Consider the following 21,195-nt stretch of genomic DNA (forward strand, 5'->3'; position numbering starts at 1 on the left):
AGGACAATTAAAAAGGTAATTTTGTTTACTCTTACTCATTCAATAGAAGACAAAATCTAATATTATGCACCATTAGAAATATTGCACTGAAAATAAACTAATAACATAACAAAGGATGATTTTTTTTCTTAGGTTTACTTGCTTTTAAAGATCCAATCTTAGAAATGGAATATCCAAAGTATACATCAATGAGATATTAACACAAGACATTAAAATTAAAAGAAACATTTCAGGGGTTAACATTCAATCTTTATCAAAAAAATATTTTCTATGACGTATATGTAAATCTCTCAATTATCTCAATTTTATAGCTGACTATGTATATCTCATTGTTGAAGGACATATCTATAATTTAATACAATGTATATCCCAGTCATTTGAACTATGGTGGAGAGTTGTGTCATTAATATTCATACTAAATCTCTTTATTTTTGCTACTGACAAAAATCATTAAAAGTGTTGCAATGAACATGATAAAATATCTTAACTGTTCCGTAAAATAAATAGAGAATACATTATGACTTTTACAACTTTTACAATATCATACCCGTATCAATCTGACACACCAACATTTAATTTCATGTTCTATTTTAACTTTTTCTTGAAAATCCTTTTTGAAGAAGTTTTCTAAATCATAGAAAATGTCTAAGACTGCACAAATGAATAATAATTCAAAAAATATTAATTAATTAAATCTTTTGATTTCTAAATTGCAAGCTTACCATAAGGTAAAACATAACATCAATAATAATTTCGTCTATTAATGGAGATGTATTCATCAGACCCGGTTTATTTGAATAACTATATTACTCAAGATGTAATAAAGTCAGCTTAACATTTTTTTGTAAATTCCAGTTATAAAATGTATAGCTATTAACACAGTGTGTATCAATACTAATGTTAGCCTTAAGTTGAATGCATTCTTTTTGATTAATGTAAAAGGACTCTAAGGCTTGTGTTTGTGACATAACAAGCACCTGTTAAAAATGCTATTTAAATTACAATGTTTTAAATTCATACTCCTATACTTTCAGTACTGTTAAAAATGCTATTTAAATTACAATGTTTAAATTCATACTACTATATTATCAATAACATATGTAAGAATTATTAAGATAATATAAAAAAAAACTATCACAGATAAACATCATAATTCTTCTTTTGATTTTGTTCTCTTGCGATTTGATCGTCTCAAAATTTTTGATGAGGTCCCATTTGTTAAACTGTCTTCACATTCTAATAGTGTTCGTTTCTGTGACTTTTGTTCTTCTTTTGAATTTTTCTGATTTGCATTACTCTTCAAAATATGTGATCTTTGTAGTTCTGGAGCGATTTCTATTTTCTGTAAATAGTTATCAAAGGCACCAGGATTATAATTTAGAACGCCAAATGTGCTTTTCGTCTACATACAGTGACTACTCATCAGTGACGCTCATACATGTATCAAAACATTTATAAAGCCAAACAAGTAAATATGAAGTAAATAAATCGTAAATTAATACAGGAATAAAGAATGTGGGGTATACATCAATGAAACAGCAATCCAACAACAATGAAACAACGAGCATTTTATATGTCAATATACAGTAATGGGAGGTGGTCGAGTGGTCCTGATGCTGAAATCCTGTGCTTAAAAACATGAAATCTGGAGGTCCTGAATTTAAAGAAATTTAAATCCTGAAATCCTGAAATTCGAAAAAAAAGAATTCCTTGATCCCAAAAGGATCAATCCTTCCTGAAATCCCCAGCCTAAAAACATCCCATCCTGACGTCCCAAAAAAGGTCCTGCCCCCCCCCGCCCCCCCCCCCCACCCCCCCTACCCCTCCCCTCAGTATCTAACATGTGTCTATACAATATGTTAATACAGATACAGCCATTTTGGATGAAAGTTGAGAACCTTATCCTTTGAATGTCTAAGTGTAGGGGAAGTGGCCCTTAGATAATTTTTAAATTCTGTACATTTTCAATATTATACATCAATTTTGGTGACAAAGAGTCTGCTATTTAATTTTTTATTTACAGATTTACATCAATGAGTTTCAGGATAGTGCATGTGGATATAACAAATGATAAGTATTGAGCAGGGGAAGCAATCATTTGAAAAAAAAGTTCTGTGTTTTAAATATAGTTTTTATCAAGAACATAAAACAATATATATCAAACAATTGTTTATTTCATGTTCAGTTAGAAAATCAATTGGATAAGAAGAAAAATGTATGCACACTAATATTTGATGTTCTGATAGTAAACAAAGCATAGGCAGTGGAATGAAACGTTCATTTCCCTTCGCTTAAGAAGATATGAAGATTTGCTCACCCTCGAAAAATCAAATTTCCCTTTGGCATAGCCCTTGTGAAATGTGAATATTCTTGGGTGAACAAATCTTTATATCTCCCTCAGGCACAATGAAAAACCATGTATAAAATTCTACCAAACAAAACAATATAATACAAACCTGGCTAGGCTGAAAGATCTGTAGGAAACACATGAACCAGATATTTAATACTGCAGCTATAACAAACAGCTTTCCTGACAGAGGTCCACAACTATAGTATCTGCATATATAGAAAATTAAAATATAAAAAAATAATCAAACAATTGTATTAAAGGTACTATTCTGGATAATTCTTTTAAAAAAAGAAACTTCTGATAAGAGGTATTTACAATCAAACCTGTATTAAGTGGTTACTCATGGGAAGAATTAAAAGGGAACTTTCAAGTCAGATGAACCTTTTAAAAATAACAACATCACCTGTGACTGGGATTGCTAAAATTATTATAGTGTAAAATTGGAAGAGTTATCCTTCTTATGCCAGTGAAATAAAAAATGGCAGATTCCAGCTTTGTAAATTGGAGGAAGCTTTCAAAATTTGGTAATTTTTATGCAGAAATAAGTCAATATTGTTTTAAGACAAGAGTGCACACGCTGAAATGTCTCGCCTTCTATACTAATCATTGATATTATGTTGATAGTCCTAAGTAAAAAGCTAAGCTTTATAACAACTGTACCATAAACTTAACATTAACCAAGATAACTAAACAAAGACCAATGAACCTTGAAAATGAGGTCAAGGTCAGATGAACCATGCCAGGCAGACATGTACAGCTAACAATGCTTCTATACAACATATATAGTTGACCTATTACTTATAGTTAAAGAAAAATAGACCAAAACACAAAACTTAACACTGTGCAATGAACCGTGAAAATGAGGTCACGGTCAAGTAAAACCTGCTCGACTGACATTAAGATCATTAAATATTTCCATACACCAAATATAGTTGACCTATGGCATATAGTATTAGATAAAAAGACCAAAACTCAAAAACTTAACTTTTGACCACTGAACCATGAAAATGAGGTCAAGGTCACATGACATCTGCCCGCTAGACATGTACACCTTACAATCATTCCATACAACAAATATAGTAGACCTATTGCATATAGTATGAGAACAACAGACCAAAACACAAAAACTTAACTATAACCACTGAACCATGAAAATGAGGTCAAGGTCAGATGACACCTGCCAGTTGGACATGTACACCTTACAGTCCTTCCATACACCGAATATACTAGCCCTATTGCTTATAGTATCTGAGATATGGACTTGACCACCAAAACTTAACCTTGTTCACTGATCCATGAAATGAGGTCGAGGTCAAGTGAAAACTGTCTGACAGACATTAGGACCTTGCAAGGTACGCACATATCAAATATAGTTATCCTATTACTTATAATAAGAGAGAATTCAACATTACAAAAAATTTGAACTTTTTTTTCAAGTGTTCACTGAACCATGAAAATGAGGTCAAGGACATTGGACATGTGACTGACGGAAACTTCGTAACATGAGGCATCTATATACAAAGTATGAAGCATCCAGGTCTTCCACCTTCTAAAATATAAAGCTTTTAAGAAGTTAGCTAACGCCGCCGCCGTAGCCGCCGCCGTAGCCGCCGCCGCCGCCGGATCACTATCCCTATGTTGAGCTTTCTGCAACAAAAGTTGCAGGCTCGACAAAAAATGAAAGGAGTAGAACACAAGGAATTCATGAATTCGCTTCCTATTTCACAATCTCAGTTACAAACAGGTTGTAATCCTCATTTTGACTTTGATTCTAAACACATATATAGTTAAAAAATATAAAAAATGAATGCTGTTAAAAATAAACAAGACGTTGTGCTCAAATAAGGTGACTGCTGAAAAGAGTTAAATTGTGAAGAGAAAGCGTTTTGGAGGTTCGGAAAGTGACTGTCACCTGACCACTAAAATAAGGTGGTGGTAAAGGCAGGTACCTTATGATATACTTTACCTAGATAATCTCTCTTTGGTTTCTCTCTCCACTAAATCTGCCACCCTTTTATAAACTCTTTCTGTTCTATGTGCCACATCCCTCCATGTGTATAGTAATTTTATTCTATTATGAGCCACAAATGGAGGAACATTCCTTCCTGCCCTTTTGTCTGCTATAGCCCTCTCTAATTCTTCTCTTAAACCTATAATATCCATATACAAGGGTAAGATAGAAATCAATGTTTTCTGTAAATTGGAATTGGTCCTCCGCAAATATGAGAAATATGATATATAATTTAATAAGTGTAAGAAATATGTAAATAAACAAAGACAATTATGAAAGATTTGTATAATAATAGGATAAGACAATGATAAAGATGAAGCTTGCATAAACCAGGAATTCATAATGCCACACAACTTTTGAACTCAAATGTAAATTAGTAAACTTACATATCATATATACATGAAAATACATAAACAAATGCATCAGGCAATTCTAATTTCTCAATCATCAACATCAGTTAAAACTTAAAAGTCACTTTTTTGTTATATACCTCAGAGCTTATCATTGTTAATTTGTAGATATCCAGTTGGAGATTTTCTAACAACAATAACGTTTTCTCTCTAGAAATAATATCATCTTGTTCTCAAATTTCACCTGGAGAACGAAGTAAAGATATAGTGATGAAATTCTTCTAGTTCAACCATTTGAATGTGCAGACCATCTTTAAGGAGGCTTAAGGGTACAAAAATTTCAGCAAAAATTCAAACATTTGTTTTCCAGAAAAAAATTATTTATTACACTTTTAGCTGTTATTTTATGATATGGTACAAAAATTACCCAAATAAGTCAATTCGTTTTGGCCCCAGATGACTTTTAAATGTTTATATCGTTGAATAAAATGCTTCGCTGAGCAGAGCCTGATACCATCGCAGAGATCATAGCCTGAACAGTTTGGGCAAATTTGGACACAATATTCAAACTTGATACTATCTGAATTAGAATTGGGATCAAATTTTTGACCTAATATAGGATTCTGACACAAAATAAATTAGGTCAAAGATCTTACAAATCTAATGCGCAATACTGTGCAATTGAAGATTTCATCTTGAAACTTATCAAAAATTTGAAATTTGATTTTTTTTTTAAAGATGTAAACCTCTTAAAAAAATTGTAGCTCCCCAAAACTTTTTGAATCCCCCTTAGAGCAGTAACCATCAAACTCAATTCAAGTCTTGTTTTGTAGTATGGAATCTTGTTACTACTATACAACTCCAGAGAAACAAAATACTTATTCACAAGTTATTATCCTGAAACTAGAACTAGAGGCTCTAAAGAGCCTGTGTTGCTCACCTTGGTCTATGTGCATATTAATCAAAGGACACTGATGGATTCATGACAAAATTGTGTTTTGGTGATTGTGATGTGTTTGTAGGTCTTATTTTACTGAACATTCTTGCTGCTTTCAATTATCTCTATGTATAATGAACTTGGCCAAGTAGTTACAGTGAAAAATGTTTGTAAAAATTTACAAATTTTATGATAATTGTTAAAAAAATGACTATAAAAGGCAAAAACTCCTAAGGAGGTCAATTGACCATTTTGGGCATGTTGACTTATTTTTAGGTCTTACTTTGCTGTACATTATTTATGCCTACAGTTTATCTCTATCTATAATAATATTTAACATAATAACCAAAAATTTTCATAAAATTACCAATTCATGGGCAGCAACCCAACAACTGATTTCAATTATGGTCTGAAAATTTTAGGGCAGCTAGATCTTAACCTAATGAACAATTTTATTCTGTCAGATTTGCTCTAAATGCTTTGGTTTTAGAGATATGAGCCAAAATCGGCATTTTACCCTATGTAATATTTTCAGCCATGTCGGCCATCTTGGTTCTTGGGCAGGGTCATAGAACACAATTTTAAAACTAGATACCCTTATGATGATTGAGAACAAGTTTGGTTAAATTTGCATCAGTAGTTTCAGAGAAGATTTTTGTAAAAAATTACAAAAAATTATGAAAATGGTTAAAAATTGACTATAAAGGGCAATAACTCCTTAAGAGGTCAACTGACCATTTTGGTCATGCTTACTTATTTGTATATCTTATTTAACTGAGCATTAAACTGTTTACAGTTTATCTCTATCTATAATAATAATCAAGATAATAACCAAAAACGGCAAAATTTCCCTAAAATTACTTATTCAGGGGCAGCAACCTAACAACATGCTGCAGCAACCCAACAACCGGTTGTCTGATTCATCTGAAAATTGTAGGGCAGATAGAAATTGACCTGGTAAACAATTTACCCAAGTCAGATTTGTTCTAAAAGCCTTGGTTTTGGAGATATAAGCCAAAATCTACATTTTACCCCTATGTTTTATTTTTAGCCATCTTGAGTGGTTGGCCGGGTATTCAGACATATTTTTTAGACTAGATACCCAAAATGATGATTGTGGCCAAGTATGGTTAAATTTGGCCCAGTATTTTTAGAGGAGAAGATTTTTGTAAAAGTTAATGACAATGGACGACAAGGGACAACGACGACGCCGGACACCAAGTGATGACAAAAGCTCACTTTGCCTTTTAGGTCAGGTGAGCTAAAAAAGTATATATACTCTCAAGCCCCCTTAATCTAAAGTTCAACAAAAGCTTAATAGTGTCAGATGCAAGTTAGATAAGAGTCTTGTTAAAATTTTGTGAATTGTAACTAACTTTGATCATTTGGTTCAGCGAGGTAGATAAGGTCTGGTGGTAATACTTCCGGTACTCCTCCTACTTTTGTACTCACAACCTGCAAACTTATAAAATGTAAAATGTTATAGAACAAATACTGATTAGGTAGATATTCAGTGAAAAGCTTGTCAGAGCTTATGTTTAAATTTTTTGTCAATATGGCAAATCAAAATCTTTTTAGTTACTTACTTTTCATATTTAATTTCTTGTTTCTGGTATAAAATATATATTTGAATGAATGTCTTATTAAGATTTAATGAATAAATTACCTTTAAAACATATTACTCTTTATATGTGGTATAAAGTGTCTTATCAAATATTTAATAACAAGAATGTGTCCATAGTACAAAGATGCCCCACTTGCATTATCATTTTCTATGTTCTGTGAAATTTTGGGTAAAATTCTAATTTGGCATTAAAATTAGAAGGATTATATCATAGGGAACATGTGTTCTAGTTTTCAAGTTGATTGGACATTAACTTCATCAAAAACTACGGTTTTACCTTGACCAAAAACTTTAATCTGAAGCGGGACAGACGAAGAAATGAACGGACAAATAGACCAGAAAACATAATGCTCCTCTACTATTGTAGGTGGGGCATAAAAATCGGTTTAAGTGTAAGATTGATTTTGTTTTTACACTTGTATTTTCTATTGATGTATTTAAGAATTCATTCATATCAAATTGATGATAATTATTATTATCATATTGATGTTTTGGGAGGCGACTTTCCTGATATGGAACTTGCGCCCTTTGATGATAAAACTGATTGTGAAGTTTAAATACTTTTTTTTTTGTTTACTTAAAATGTTGTTTAGAATATGATGCAACTTACTGTAAATATGTTTTAAATTTAGATAGTGTGGCTACTTGGACATTTGCATGGTTATCTCTGAGCTCAATGTGTCATTTATATTATATCTACTTCTTTATTAAAAGTACTTCTTTTAATATCAGGTATAAAGTGTCATTACCTAATAATAAGCATCAAAAGGGTGATGATTCCTTATGTGCCAAAAAATATTCATTTAAAGAAAAAACAAGTCACAAAAAGTTATATTTGTTAGATTATCACAAACTTATACACAACATGTACTTACAATGATAACTATCCAAATGATTTTTTTTAATTGTGTATAAGGTAGCACTCCACAGTTAGAAAATAAAATCAAAAATGGGCCACAAAATGTTTTATCATCTCCTATTCCTGGATTTCCGATGCATTAACCTTACTGTTTGTGTTGAACATGTGCGTATGTATGTAATCAGTATCTTCCATAGATTTGATTTTCAAAAGTTAAAAGGGTGAAAAATAATTCCTTTTATGTGTATCCATGGCAAAATTCTGCATTTATTTACAATAAAATATTGCAAAAAGGGGGTGAACATGTCAGATATTCCCCAAAAATTTGGATCAAACTAGAATTTCAATGCCTTTGAGTGATACCTTTTTAGAAACTGTTGACATTAATCTTCCTAATGATCAAAATAAAAAATGGGTGTTTCGCCTCATTTTTTGGTAAAATCTAATCACAAAGTTCGTACGGTAAAAAGTTTGAAAAAAACATTATAATAATTGCTGGACCAATGTATGGTATGGAAATGCAAATACGGACTGTCATACAGAAAACAGTCTATATTACATACATTACATAATCTTGATGTTCATATATACCCAATACGAAGGCTATTTTAATACTCAGATATCCAAAAATGAATTTTATTGCACACTAGCTCTCATATTTGAAAAATCCACAGGGGCCAAAATACGAAACTACACACCTCACTGTGGACAATGTGGAGTGCTACTTAAGATTTCATAATTATTTGTAACACATTAATGTATATCAATCCATACATTTATATAACATACCCACAACAAGCAGCCTCTACAATAGCAATACAGAAAGCTTCTGTCAGTGAAGTGTTAATTAAGATATCTCCCTGCACTAAAACCTACAAAGAAGCGTCAAGCATAATAACATTCAATGTTCAAGTATTATTCATTCTAATTTATACATGTTCCTGTTAGCATGAAAAACTCTTTGGATATAATCAGCTAGAAATGTTATTTGTATATATGTATTCCCTGGTATGTAGAAATTTAAAAGAAACCAAAAAAAAGATAAATGAAACATTGATTGAAGATTGCATTGAACATAGGTTTAAATGGACAATATTCCAAACAGTCATAAAGCAAAAAATAAAGTTAAAAAATCAATCATTAAACATAAACAATTATACCGATCTCAAATTGTTTTTATGAATAAGCAACATTGATAAACATTGGTTGACCCAAGGTATAATCAGCATAAATGACGTCATTGGACAATCTTTTCTTACTGTGATGTCATAATATGTGCATTGTGTCTTAGAAAATCTACAGGAAATTGCACAGATTCTGTAGTAGTCTATGAAATGGTAAATATTGTAAAAATGTTTGAACAAATTCTAATTTTTTTTAAAGTTTTTTTTTTAATTGGAAATATTAGAGTACTAAATCAATATAAATGAGTACATTTACACAAATATTTTTTCATTTACCTAGACCTCATACCATGTTTTAATGTTTTTAATCAAATCTTACTATAGTGTTTAAAGGTTTTAATTTTCAAGTTATGAATAAATTCCTAACTTAGGTTCAAAATTGTCTTCCTTTTTTTTAACAATGAGTATTACAGTACTTGCTTTTAAATGTATTTTTCGTAAGAAACCTCATTTGGTAAATGGTTTTCAGAAAGACCTTTCATAACCAGTTATCAAATGATTTTTTTAACAAAATGAACAAGCCCTATCTTGACTTACATCCCTGACTTTTCTGTGCTCTAACATGCCAAGCATTATAACTCTATCATGTAACTCATGTCTCTCTCTAACTTCCTCTAATAAAATTCTCTTAGGACCATCTCCGCCTTTAAAAATAATGAAACATAATAACGAATATGACATATCGAATTAGACTATTTACCCAGTTTGTACTTACAAGAGCAACACAACTGCTGCCACATGTGGAGCAGGATCAACTTACCCTTCCATACCACCTGATATCTGCCACAGTTTTTGGTGGGATTTATGTTACTTAGTCTTTATTGATATGCGCTTGTCATGTTTTGGAATATTTGTCAGATTTTCAGAATCCTCTGGTTTTATCCATTTGAATGCCTTTAAAAAAATTGCCCATTGACTCCGATTTTTCTTTTTATAAATCTATTACATGTATAATAATAAGCCATCTGTAAAAGTCTTTGAAAATTTAAATTATTTGCTAATAGTTTTTGAGAACTTAAACTTGTCAATGATAAAGCTATGAAAAGTCAAGAGAGAAAATTTTCTGCCAAAATTTCAATGGCTAATATCCTGAAAACAAGCACTTTGACCTGTATATTTTTTTTGCTCTTTTGATTCTTTTATTAATCCCCTATCAGTATATACTAGTTTTTTGAATATTAATTATTCTGAAACTGAAACTGTCATGTTTTGAGCATTATTGTTTGTCTATTTGGTTTTTCCTTTTTTCACCATTGTGTTGTCAGTTTGTTATCAATTTATGAGTTTGAATGTCTCTCTGGCATCTCCCCTCTGTAGTATACAAAGAACTATGTAAAGCAAAATTTACATCTCATGCTGTATCATGCCCTAATATAATATCCCCTGAAGAATTTTTAAACAAATATTAAAGGTTGTCATAATATCATGTCATATATTTTTAAATATACTTTTAATCATATGTATATAAACAAATTTATGGATAGGGATGTTAAGATTACAATACACATAACATATTTCTATTCCTACATGAAAATATGAATAATTGGTTAGACAAATTTTGAACTCAAATACAGCTACTTTTCATGTAGCATGAATGTCCATATTTTCAATTCATAAAAAAAGATTATCGCAATTTTTTCAACATAAACTTTACAAAAGGCAATGGCTCTAAATGGATATTCACTCACCTATAATAAACTGTACATCTGGGTGAGTTTGGCAAACATCAGGGATAATTCCTGCCAGCAAATCCATCCCTTTTCTGTATACTAGTCTACTAACTACAACTATTGTTACTGAAATGTAATACAGTGTATATACAGTTAAATGTATGGATGTAAGTTGAAAGATTTTGATAGCATAAGGAGATGTGGTATGATTGTCAATGAGACAACTATCCACCATGGTTCAATTGAAGTGGATCTAAGCAATTATAGGCAACTGTAACCCTTCAGGAATTTATATTCTAATCAAAGCTGATTTTTAAATCTCGCATTTAGGCATTATGGTTTCTATAGTGCAGCATTTGAGATAATACTTTCTCATATCATCTTTTAAATGTGTAGTGAAATAAGGGATTCCTTTACTGGGAGACTTATGTTAGTTAGTTTCAAAATCCCCATGTTTAAAACAACAGATACCACACATACTTTTGCCAGGATGTCTTTTGCTTGGATCTGGCACAAACATAGTCGCATCAACAGCATTTGGTATTACAGAAACTTCTTTTGGATCAAGTCCAGCTCTTAACACTGTATTCTCTTTACTGAAATAAAACAAATATGCTCAATACATAATATCATTTTCTATGTGCAGTGGACTGTGAAATTTGGATCAAAACTCTTATTTGGCATCAATAAGATAATCATGAAATACTGAACAAGTGTACTAATTTGAAGGTTGAGCATAAATATTCAAGAATTTCCACTACACTCTGAATTATTGTGGTTGTTCTAAATAAAACCTGCATAAACAGATCTGAACCAGTGCAGTCTTAAAGTTTTTAATGCTTAAACAGCAAGCTCTTTCACATACAAAGAAATGAATAATTATCATACCTTGTGTGGGACACACATATCACATGATTACAATCAGCTAATGAAAACTGTAGAATTTTATTTGTGAGTATTGAACTGGCATCAGCAAATCCAAATAAAGAATGGTCTGTAAATACTGTCTTCAGTCCCATGGTCCTTGCATGGAACATCGTTTCATGGGCTAATGTAGAAAATGCCTGGAACGAAAATATATTATAAAGGCAGTGTAGAAATTCAAGTTTCTTTAATTTATAGAAAAGTTAGCTTCTGTGAAAAAATTACAAATTCTGTGAATATGTTAGATTAAGAGGAAACTTGTTCTTGCATTGCATTAACATCTTATTATAGGTCTGGTAACTGTATCAATGAGAGATAAAAAAAAATCTATGGAAACAGAAAATACACATGTAATAGTATTACTATGGATTTATTTATTTCCCTCAGTGCAAAATATTGACGGTCAATTGTTTCTTCTTGAATAATTGAATTCAAAGATTTATAAATACATGTACCCCGTACTGCATAAAAAAAAATGTGTATTTTCTTGAATACTTGAATTTATGGTTTAGTCATACAAAATGCACAAACAAGAATGTGTCCATAGTACACGGATGCCCCACTCGCATTATCATTTTCTATGTTCAGTAGACCGTGAAATTGGGGTCAAAACTCTAATTTGGCAATTAAATTAGAAAGATCATATCATAGGGAACATGTGTACTAAGTTTGAAGTTGACTGGACTTCAACTTCATCAAAAACTACCTTGACCAAAAACTTTAACCTGAAACTTGCACTATTATTTTCTATGTTCAGTGGACCATGAAATTGGGGTCAAAACTCTAATTTGGCAATTAAATTAGAAAGATCATATCATAGGGAACATGTGTACTAAGTTTGAAGTTGATTGGACTTCAACTTCATCAAAAACTACCTTGACCAAAAACTTTAACCTGAACGAACGGACGGAAGGACGGACGGACGCACAGACCAGAAAACATAATGCCCCTCTACTATCGTAGGTGGGGCATAAAAAAGAACTTATTGACGAGCAATGATTATTCAACAATTACAAAACTAAAAAGAAAGCTGTACATATTTTTACAACTTGTCATTATACTGTGCTGTTGCTACACTGTCCTAGGCTAGGGGAGAGTTGGGCACCCACAAACAAGTTAAACCCCTCCACATTGTGCATGTGCATGTTAAAGTCAGGAACCTTTAAATCAGTTGTTGTCGCTTGATGCAGTTTATCATATTTGTTTTTGGTTTATTGTTTTGTATATAAATCAGGCTGTTTTCTTCTTGTTTGAATTATTCTATATTTGTAATTTATTTGTTTGAATTGTTTTACACCATGTCAGCCTTTTAGTTTTATAGCTTGCTATGAGGTATTTGTTTTGCAAATTGCTGAAGGCCATACAGGGACCTTAAAGTTGCTACCATCTTCATCATTTAGTCTCTGGTTGAAAGCTGTCTCATTGGAAATAATTCCACAACTCTTATTCATATACATAGAGCAAAGACCATGTTTTTGATGTAAGACACACCAAAAATAAAATAAAAAGTATCGTTGGACATAAAATGCTATAAAAATAAATGGGGAATGTGTCCATGGGACACAGGTGATGCCCACTTGCATATCAGAATATAAAGGAACACAACTGAAGAAAGGTAAAAGTGAAGCTATACAAAATTAGTACTTGATCTGAGTTTTGTGGTAAGAAGTTTGGTGTTTAAGTTTCAATAGATTTATGGTTGAGAAAAACTTCAGCAATTTTTCCAATTTTAAAGGGGCATAACTCTTAACCATTAAACATGACACCCCCAAAATTAATACTTGATCTGTATTTTGTGGTAATAGGCATTATATTTAAGTTTCATAACATTTGGTTGAGGATAACTTTTACAATTAGAGAAGGGAAACAAAAAAATCAGCCTTTTTCCATTGGTAAAGAGACATAACTCGTTAGAGAACAGAAACCATTAAACAGCTGCGCCATGAGCGCATGATAAGCCCATTATTTATTCAAAGAATAAAGTTCAATAACTTCTCAATGTCATATTACAAATTCATGAAAAACTAAAGGGAGGTTAATAGATATAAACCAGTCACCAAAGTTTCATGACAACTGCTCAAAGCATTTTCTGAAAACTGGAGAGAAAAAAAATTGGAATAAAATCAAATAACTCTGAAAGGGATGTCAATAGATACAAACAATTCACCAAAGTTTAATGAAAACTGCTAAAAGAATTTTATAGTTAATGTCCTAAAACTGGGAAATCCCCTTTTTTTAATGAATAATAACTTGGAAATGTAAAATCTAAAATTTATAAAGATCAAAAGGAAACTCATGTCAATCATGTCAATAGATATAAACCATTCTACTTTAGTTTCTTGCAAATTGGTGAAGGTTTCTTTACTAATTGTCTGAAAACTAGAAAATCCTGCTTTTTAATGAAAAAAAAAACCAAAACCTGTAAATTTAAAATCTGAAATATATAAAAAATGAAAGGGAGCTCAAATAGATATATATAAACAATTCACAAAAGTTTCATGCCAATTGGTTCAAGCATTTTTGTGTTATTGTCAGACATTTTGACGGCAAACTGACAGATATATGGACGGACAAACGAACAAAGGAGAACAGTTGAAGTGACACCATTAAATTTCAAACTTGACCTGTGTTTTGTGGCAGTAGGCATTGTGAACAACTTTCAAAACATTTGATTAATACAGAATAAATTTGGAGAACAGAAACCAACTTTATGATGTACGTCTGTACGTGTGTACAGATGGACAAGGGTAAAACTTAATGTCATCTCTGCTATGGCAGGGGCATAAAAACAGGTTTAGAAAGTATGCAGTTGTATGCTTATATAGTTGCAAATAATTTTCAATCAGTTGAAGGTAAAAACAAAACAAGTACTACTTACCAAAACTTCAGTAAGGGAAAGTAAAGGTATAATGCATAGTGATATCTTTTCAATAATTATTCATTAACATGAATGATTAAACCAACGACTTCAAGTAAATGGTTCTCAAAGTTAAAATAAACTTACAGAATGTCCATGTACTATGGTAATCTGTTCCTTGATGAGAATGTTCCTCACCAGAGGAAATGTAATATATATAGTTGGTAGTATACATTGATTATAAACTTACAGAATGTCCATGTACTATGGTGATCTGTTCCTTGATGAGAATGTTCCTAACTAGAGGGAATGTGATATATATAGTTGGTAGTATACATGGTATACATTGATTATAAACTTACAGAATGTCCATGTACTATTGTTATCTGTTCCTTGATGAGAATGTTCCTAACTAGAGGGAATGTGATATATATGGTTGGTAGTATACATTGATTATAAACTTACGGAATGTCCATGTACTATGGTAATCTGTTCCTTGATGAGAATGTTCCTCACTAGAGGGAATGTGATATATATGGTTGGTAGTATACATTGATTATAAAAGGCTGGAAATGGCAAATAATAAACCTGCAAAAATAAATAAGATCAATTAGTAAATAAGTGTTTATGACACTGGTATACAATAGACACAAAAGTTTAAAATGCATTTTACTATAAGGTTAAATAATAAATATATAAGTTCATCAATATTGATGGCTATTCATTGATAAACACAGCATAATAATAAACTTTGCTAGAAAAATATGATGCATTTTAAATCATAGAATTACCTTACACTACAATGCCATTTTTTTTAAAAGTCAAATTTACTTTTATCGATGACCAAGTTTGTATAAAATGCTACATTTTTGTGTAATGATGTTGATTTTTTTTAATACCTTGGTTTGCCATTTAGTCAAACTCCTCTGCTGAAATTTCATGAAAAACATTAAATTGAACACAAAAACAAGGTATTCCAAAAAAATTAACATAAATTATTAATGTTTAAATGATTTCAACCAATACCTCAATCACAGTTCCATTTATACGCAAAAGATTTTGGATACATGAAAAACAAATGTTGACACACAAAGTGTAGTAAAAAATTATCTTATTAAAGTTAGTTTTCTTGAAATTTTATCAATGTAGGTTCATAAACTAATGAGGATTCAGGGTTGGAATATAATATTTAATTTAAAATAACAGAACTTATCTGATGTACGTACATATGACTAATTTTTAAATATATTACCGCAGTTGTGAAAAAAGAAAAACAATTGGTTGCAAAGTAAATTAGGCAGTCATAATTTTCATTTTGAAAGTGCTTGTGAAAATTTCATACCTTTAAACCATTTGTGAGGTATCTAACTCCTTTTCGGTCACCATAGAAATGTGTCATGATAATGACCTTGTGACCTTTCTCCAACAGACACTGAGACAGCTGATAGATGTGACTTTCCACTCCTCCCATGTTTGGGTAGAAGAAATCTGATACCATACTGAAATTAGAAATTGTTTTAAAATAGTCTTTGCTCTTTGTTGAAGGCTGTACTGTGACCTATAATTGTTTTTTTTCTGTGTCATTTGGTCTCTTGTGGAGAGTTGTCTCATTGGCAGCCATTCCACATCTTCTTTTTTTATATTTTCAAAAGAACCAATACATACAATTGATATTTATTGTTTTAAATGAAGGGTTTCACTTCATAAACATAGAAAATTCTATACTGTAATATTTCACATGAATCTAGTAATCAATCTATACATTAAATGTTGAACATTATGTAATTAACTTTGTATGATTTTTTTTCAATTCTTATTTACTTTATCAGAAATAATGACTGTCTACAATGTCAATTCAAGAACTACATTTTCTAAACCATTAATAAAGCTAATAAAGTTTTCACATGTGAACGACATTTTCTAAACCATTAATAAAGCTAATAAAGTTTTCACATGTGAAAACTATATTAGCTTTATTAATGGTTTAGAAAATGTAGTTCTTGAATTGACATTGTAGACAGTTTTAATATATACTGGAATTTTACACGTTTAAAAAAAACTGTTACATTTTACTCTAGAACTTTCTAATGACCAAATATAAATAAACTACATCAATATACTGTGGATTCATTTGTTTTCATGGCTACCAATTTTTATGGATTGAGGAAAACTTGCATTTTCGTGGATATTTGATTTGTGTTTTTCAAAAAGTCTGCATATAATCATATAGTAAATTTGTTGAACTTTTAAAATCGTGGTTACCTTGTACCCAGAAAATCCACTTAAGGTGGTACCCAACATATAATGAATCCACAGTACAATGTACATGTATAACAAAATGTACTATTGTTATGCGTTTACTTTTCTGCATTGGCTAGAGGTATAGGGGGAGGGTTGAGATCTCACAAACATGTTTAACCCCGCCGCATTTTTGCGCCTGTCCCAAATCAGGAGCCTCTGGCCTTTGTTAGTCTTGTATTATTTTAACTTTTAGTTTCTTGTGTACAATTTGGAGTTTAGTATGGCATTCATTATCACTGAATTAGTATATATTTGTTTAGGGGCCAGTTGAAGGATGCCTCCAGGTGCAGGAATTTCTCGTTGCATTGAAGACCTATTGGTGACCTTCTGCTGTTGTCTGCTCTATGGTCGGGGTGTTGTCTCTTTGGCACATTCCCCATTTCCATTCTCAATTTTATTATTGCACAATTAGTGAGAGGAAAATATCAGCAGTGGCCCTGTAGCAAAGGCTATTGAATTTGTAATATGTCCCTAATTCTTATGTTAATCTATAAGTTTGTCAGGTTAGGGTCCTTAGATGCAAAATATTTGTTTTTTCCCTTGTTGGTTGATTTGTAACTAACTGAAAAGGGTGAAAACAGAAAACTGACTTTATTTTCAGTCATTATACTGTAAAAATCTGCAAGACAAAAACCATTTACAAAAAACATACCATACATTATGTCTTCTTAATGATAAACAATTACTCATCTCATCCTTACTCTATATATTTACCTGAAAATAAAAGGATCAGTCATCATATAAGTATTATACATAGTTATATATTGATATCCACCTGTTACATATATACATTGTACATAATGTCATGAATGTTACAATGTTTCAACAAGAATTTATCTATTTATCCGTTTAAATCATGTTATTCAAAACTAAATACATGTATTAATACTGGTTTGTGTTTAGCAATGTTTAATGTAAAGCATGGTAGAGGCAAGAAAACAATTTTGTTAAATTGACGAAATTACAAAAACGTCTATGGATAAACAAACTGCAAATTTAATGGTGGTCAATTATGAGGTTTAATTAACAGATTGATGACCCGTCCAATGTCAATAAGCGGATTATCTGTAATCACAACTTATTGTAAATGTTAAGTAGGGTCGTTATCTTGTCATAAATATGAAGGCAGGTACCTACAATAATGGTATTTGTCAAAAAATTAATACAATAAAGGCACAGACTTGCATCTTAAAGAGGGCACAGGGTGTCAGAAAGGGGCACAGGGCAGCGATCCCGAAAGGACGGGCAAGGCGCCCAGTAAACAACAAACAGAAACACTAATTTTTAAATATAAAAAAAGAAGATGTGGTATGATTGCCAATGAGGCAACTGTCAACAAGAGACCAAAATGACACAGATATAAACAACTATAGGTCACTGTACGGCCTTCAACAATGAGCAAAGCCCATACCGCATAGTCAGCTATAAAAGGCCCAAAATTCATGAAATTGACAATGTAAATTCAAATGAGAGAACTAACGACCTTATTTATATAAAAATATGTAACACATAAACAATCGACAACCACTGAATTACACGCTCCTGACTTGGGACAGGCAACTTCATAAATAATGTAGCAGGGTTAAACATGTAAGCTGTATCCCAAACCTCCCCTAACCTGAGGCAGTGGTATAACAGTACATGTACAACATAAGAACGAACTATAAAAATCAGTTGAAAAAGGCTCAACTCATCAGATGGATAAAAATACAAGTGGACGTGGCTGGGTACTTGTACATCCTAACAACAAAAAGACACTAGAAACAGATCTGAGAGTACTCACATTTATCTGACAGCTAGTTCGAAGCCACTTACAACTAATCAAAAAAATCATGCATCTAAAACTAAACAATCAATCCGTAGTTCCGTACACATCCAACATCCAATGGATTTAGTGTAAAGACATCATAAACAGTCAGAGAAAAAACATGACCTTGTGTAAACCCATGTTATTCTTTGTTTAATCCTTATATTTTTATGAGGATAATCAGTGTGATGTAAATTGTTTTTCCCTAATTCCTGTCGACACTATTATGCAGAATTGTCTTAAAATGAAAGTTCCTTGACAAGATACATTGAAGTTTAAACAGATATTATGGCATTCAGGGCCGTAACTAGGGTTCGAATTCAGGGGAGGCAGGGGTTTGGGCCACCGATTGAAGCCCCTTAGAGAGAGGGGGTTGGGGGAGCAGCCCCCGCCGATTTTTTTCTCGAGGTAAAATGGCTAAAAATGACCCATTTTCCTTCGATTTACTTACTTTAATGAAAAAAAAGTATTGCTTGAACCTGGAAGCAATTTTTATGCAAAAACAAACTGAGATTGCTGTTCAGGGTAAGCCAAGGCTCCGTCTTGAAGGCCGTAATTATTATGAAGACCTATAATTATTAACATTAAATACATTGTGACCGCGGATTTTGTTCTCAATATGGCTAAAAATCACCCGTTTTCCTTCGATTTCCTTACTTTAAGAAACATCAGTATTGCTGGATCCTTGAAGCAATTTTTTATACAAACAATTATTATCTGTATTTAAAGATATTTTTGTTAGAAATCAAACTGGTAAGTTAAAAAAAACCATATAAAGCAAGATCATAGAAAGCAAGATATTTTTTTGTCAAGGACCTTGAATTTTAATATTGTTGAAAGTTGAACAGACATGTATACAACTACAACCAGGGACTTTCTAAACTAGTATATACTTAGTTTAGAAAGTCTCTGCTTCAACAAATAGGAGTGTTTAACTACTAAGGCATTGACCATAATGTTCTCGTACAATCGGCCGGGAGACGTTAAAAAAATGACACAACAGCTGATTCAGCCGGTAACGAATTTCCAATATCATAAAAGATTCACAATACAAAGGGAACTTCCTCTGCTTAATGGAGCCCCCAAATAAATGTGAATAGTTCAGTTTTATTCAAAATTGTCGAAAGCAAAGTTTCATATGTGTTCTCGTACGAATACTGCATAACAGACGGACACACGAAAAATAAAATACTGAAATGGTTCACTTTCGGTAAAAAATCCGAAAAATGACAGATATATCATGTATCATGATAACTCTGTTAAAACTGTAAACTTGTGTTGTTTATGATATAAATTCAAGTTCTTCGTATACATATTGTCAATATTTCATTTTATTACTTCAAAAAAAAAATGTTGGTGTCGAAAATTCAGGGGAGGCAACTGCCTCCCCTGCCTCATAGGCAGTTACGGCCCTGGCATTGTTTACAATAAAGTTTCCATTGGAACTTCTGTCATGTGTCACAAAAATTATATACCTTAACACCTTTGATAAAAATATTCTTAAAAATATGCAACAAAAAAAGGAGTCTTCAATAATTTAACTTGCAAAACATAATATTACATGTTATTAAAATCGTGGGTGCCAAAATAACTACCTTGACTTTAGGGTAGAATTAAGTAGGTCTCGATTTGACTAGGTGCAGAAATGACTATACAAGATGCTGATTTAACTAGGTGCCAGAGTGAATGAATTCTTAAAATACAATGTATGAACATTTGTAAAGAATGCACAGCCACAGGACAACAAAAGTCAACATGATTCATGAAAGAATGTTTGTTGTTTTGCTCTGTGCCAGCTTGATTTGTTTGAGATTGTTTAAGGCAGTAGTTCTTGGTGCCGAAATTGAGTACCATATTGTAACTGGATAGCATAATGTTAAAGAATATAAAATGGTTTTCCATAGTTTAAAAATCTGTGCAGGGGTTCACACTTTACTTAAAATGATGTTAGCATTTGACCATACAAATGCATATAAAAGCTCATTTGGAAATTGCAGATGAGATTGTGCTCATATATTGAATAATATAACCCTTCAGAGTTTCATGGTTTCTATGTATCCTATATTTCCATCCAAGAACAAAAATATCAGAAACTTATCGAAACCGGAAATTTACACATCATTAAAATATCCGGATCGAGGACGGAGTATTCATCCGAATTCCGACTTTTGTCTGACCTATGTATTTCTTTGATTCCTTTAATCGTCTAGTTGCTAGCTTGGGATGCTATATGTCTGTTTACAGCTACAAAATAACAACCAACTGCCAAATCAAATCTTCATCATATATCATGTTAATACCTATTTTTTTTTTAAATATGC

General features: G+C 31.7%; 1 protein-coding gene across 3 annotated transcripts; it reads right to left on the reverse strand.

The window, feature by feature from the left end:
- Nucleotides 1-611: 611 nt before the first annotated feature.
- LOC139501800 (phosphatidylinositol N-acetylglucosaminyltransferase subunit A-like) lies at nt 612-20,997 on the reverse strand. 3 transcript variants are annotated; one of them, XM_071291014.1, is made up of 13 exons: nt 20,839-20,997; nt 17,720-17,781; nt 16,109-16,265; nt 15,232-15,354; nt 11,874-12,049; nt 11,466-11,581; nt 11,004-11,111; nt 9,853-9,959; nt 8,921-9,003; nt 7,025-7,110; nt 4,317-4,500; nt 2,457-2,556; nt 612-1,342 (listed from the first exon to the last, which is right to left on the reverse strand). In XM_071291014.1, the coding sequence occupies exons 2-13, from the start codon at nt 17,755-17,757 to the stop codon at nt 1,148-1,150; spliced, it is 1,473 nt and encodes a 490-aa protein (XP_071147115.1). In that variant the 5' UTR covers nt 17,758-17,781; nt 20,839-20,997; the 3' UTR covers nt 612-1,147. The 3 variants fall into 3 exon arrangements, with proteins under 3 accessions (XP_071147115.1, XP_071147118.1, XP_071147116.1); XM_071291017.1 differs by lacking the exons at nt 15,232-15,354; nt 16,109-16,265; nt 17,720-17,781; nt 20,839-20,997 and adding an exon at nt 15,017-15,087 and having other exon boundaries at nt 1,029-1,342; XM_071291015.1 differs by lacking the exons at nt 15,232-15,354; nt 16,109-16,265; nt 17,720-17,781; nt 20,839-20,997 and adding an exon at nt 14,914-15,005 and having other exon boundaries at nt 1,029-1,342.
- Nucleotides 20,998-21,195: the final 198 nt, after the last annotated feature.

Source organism: Mytilus edulis, chromosome 13 (assembly GCF_963676685.1).
Source record: "Mytilus edulis chromosome 13, xbMytEdul2.2, whole genome shotgun sequence".
Lineage (NCBI taxonomy): Eukaryota > Metazoa > Mollusca > Bivalvia > Mytilida > Mytilidae > Mytilus > Mytilus edulis.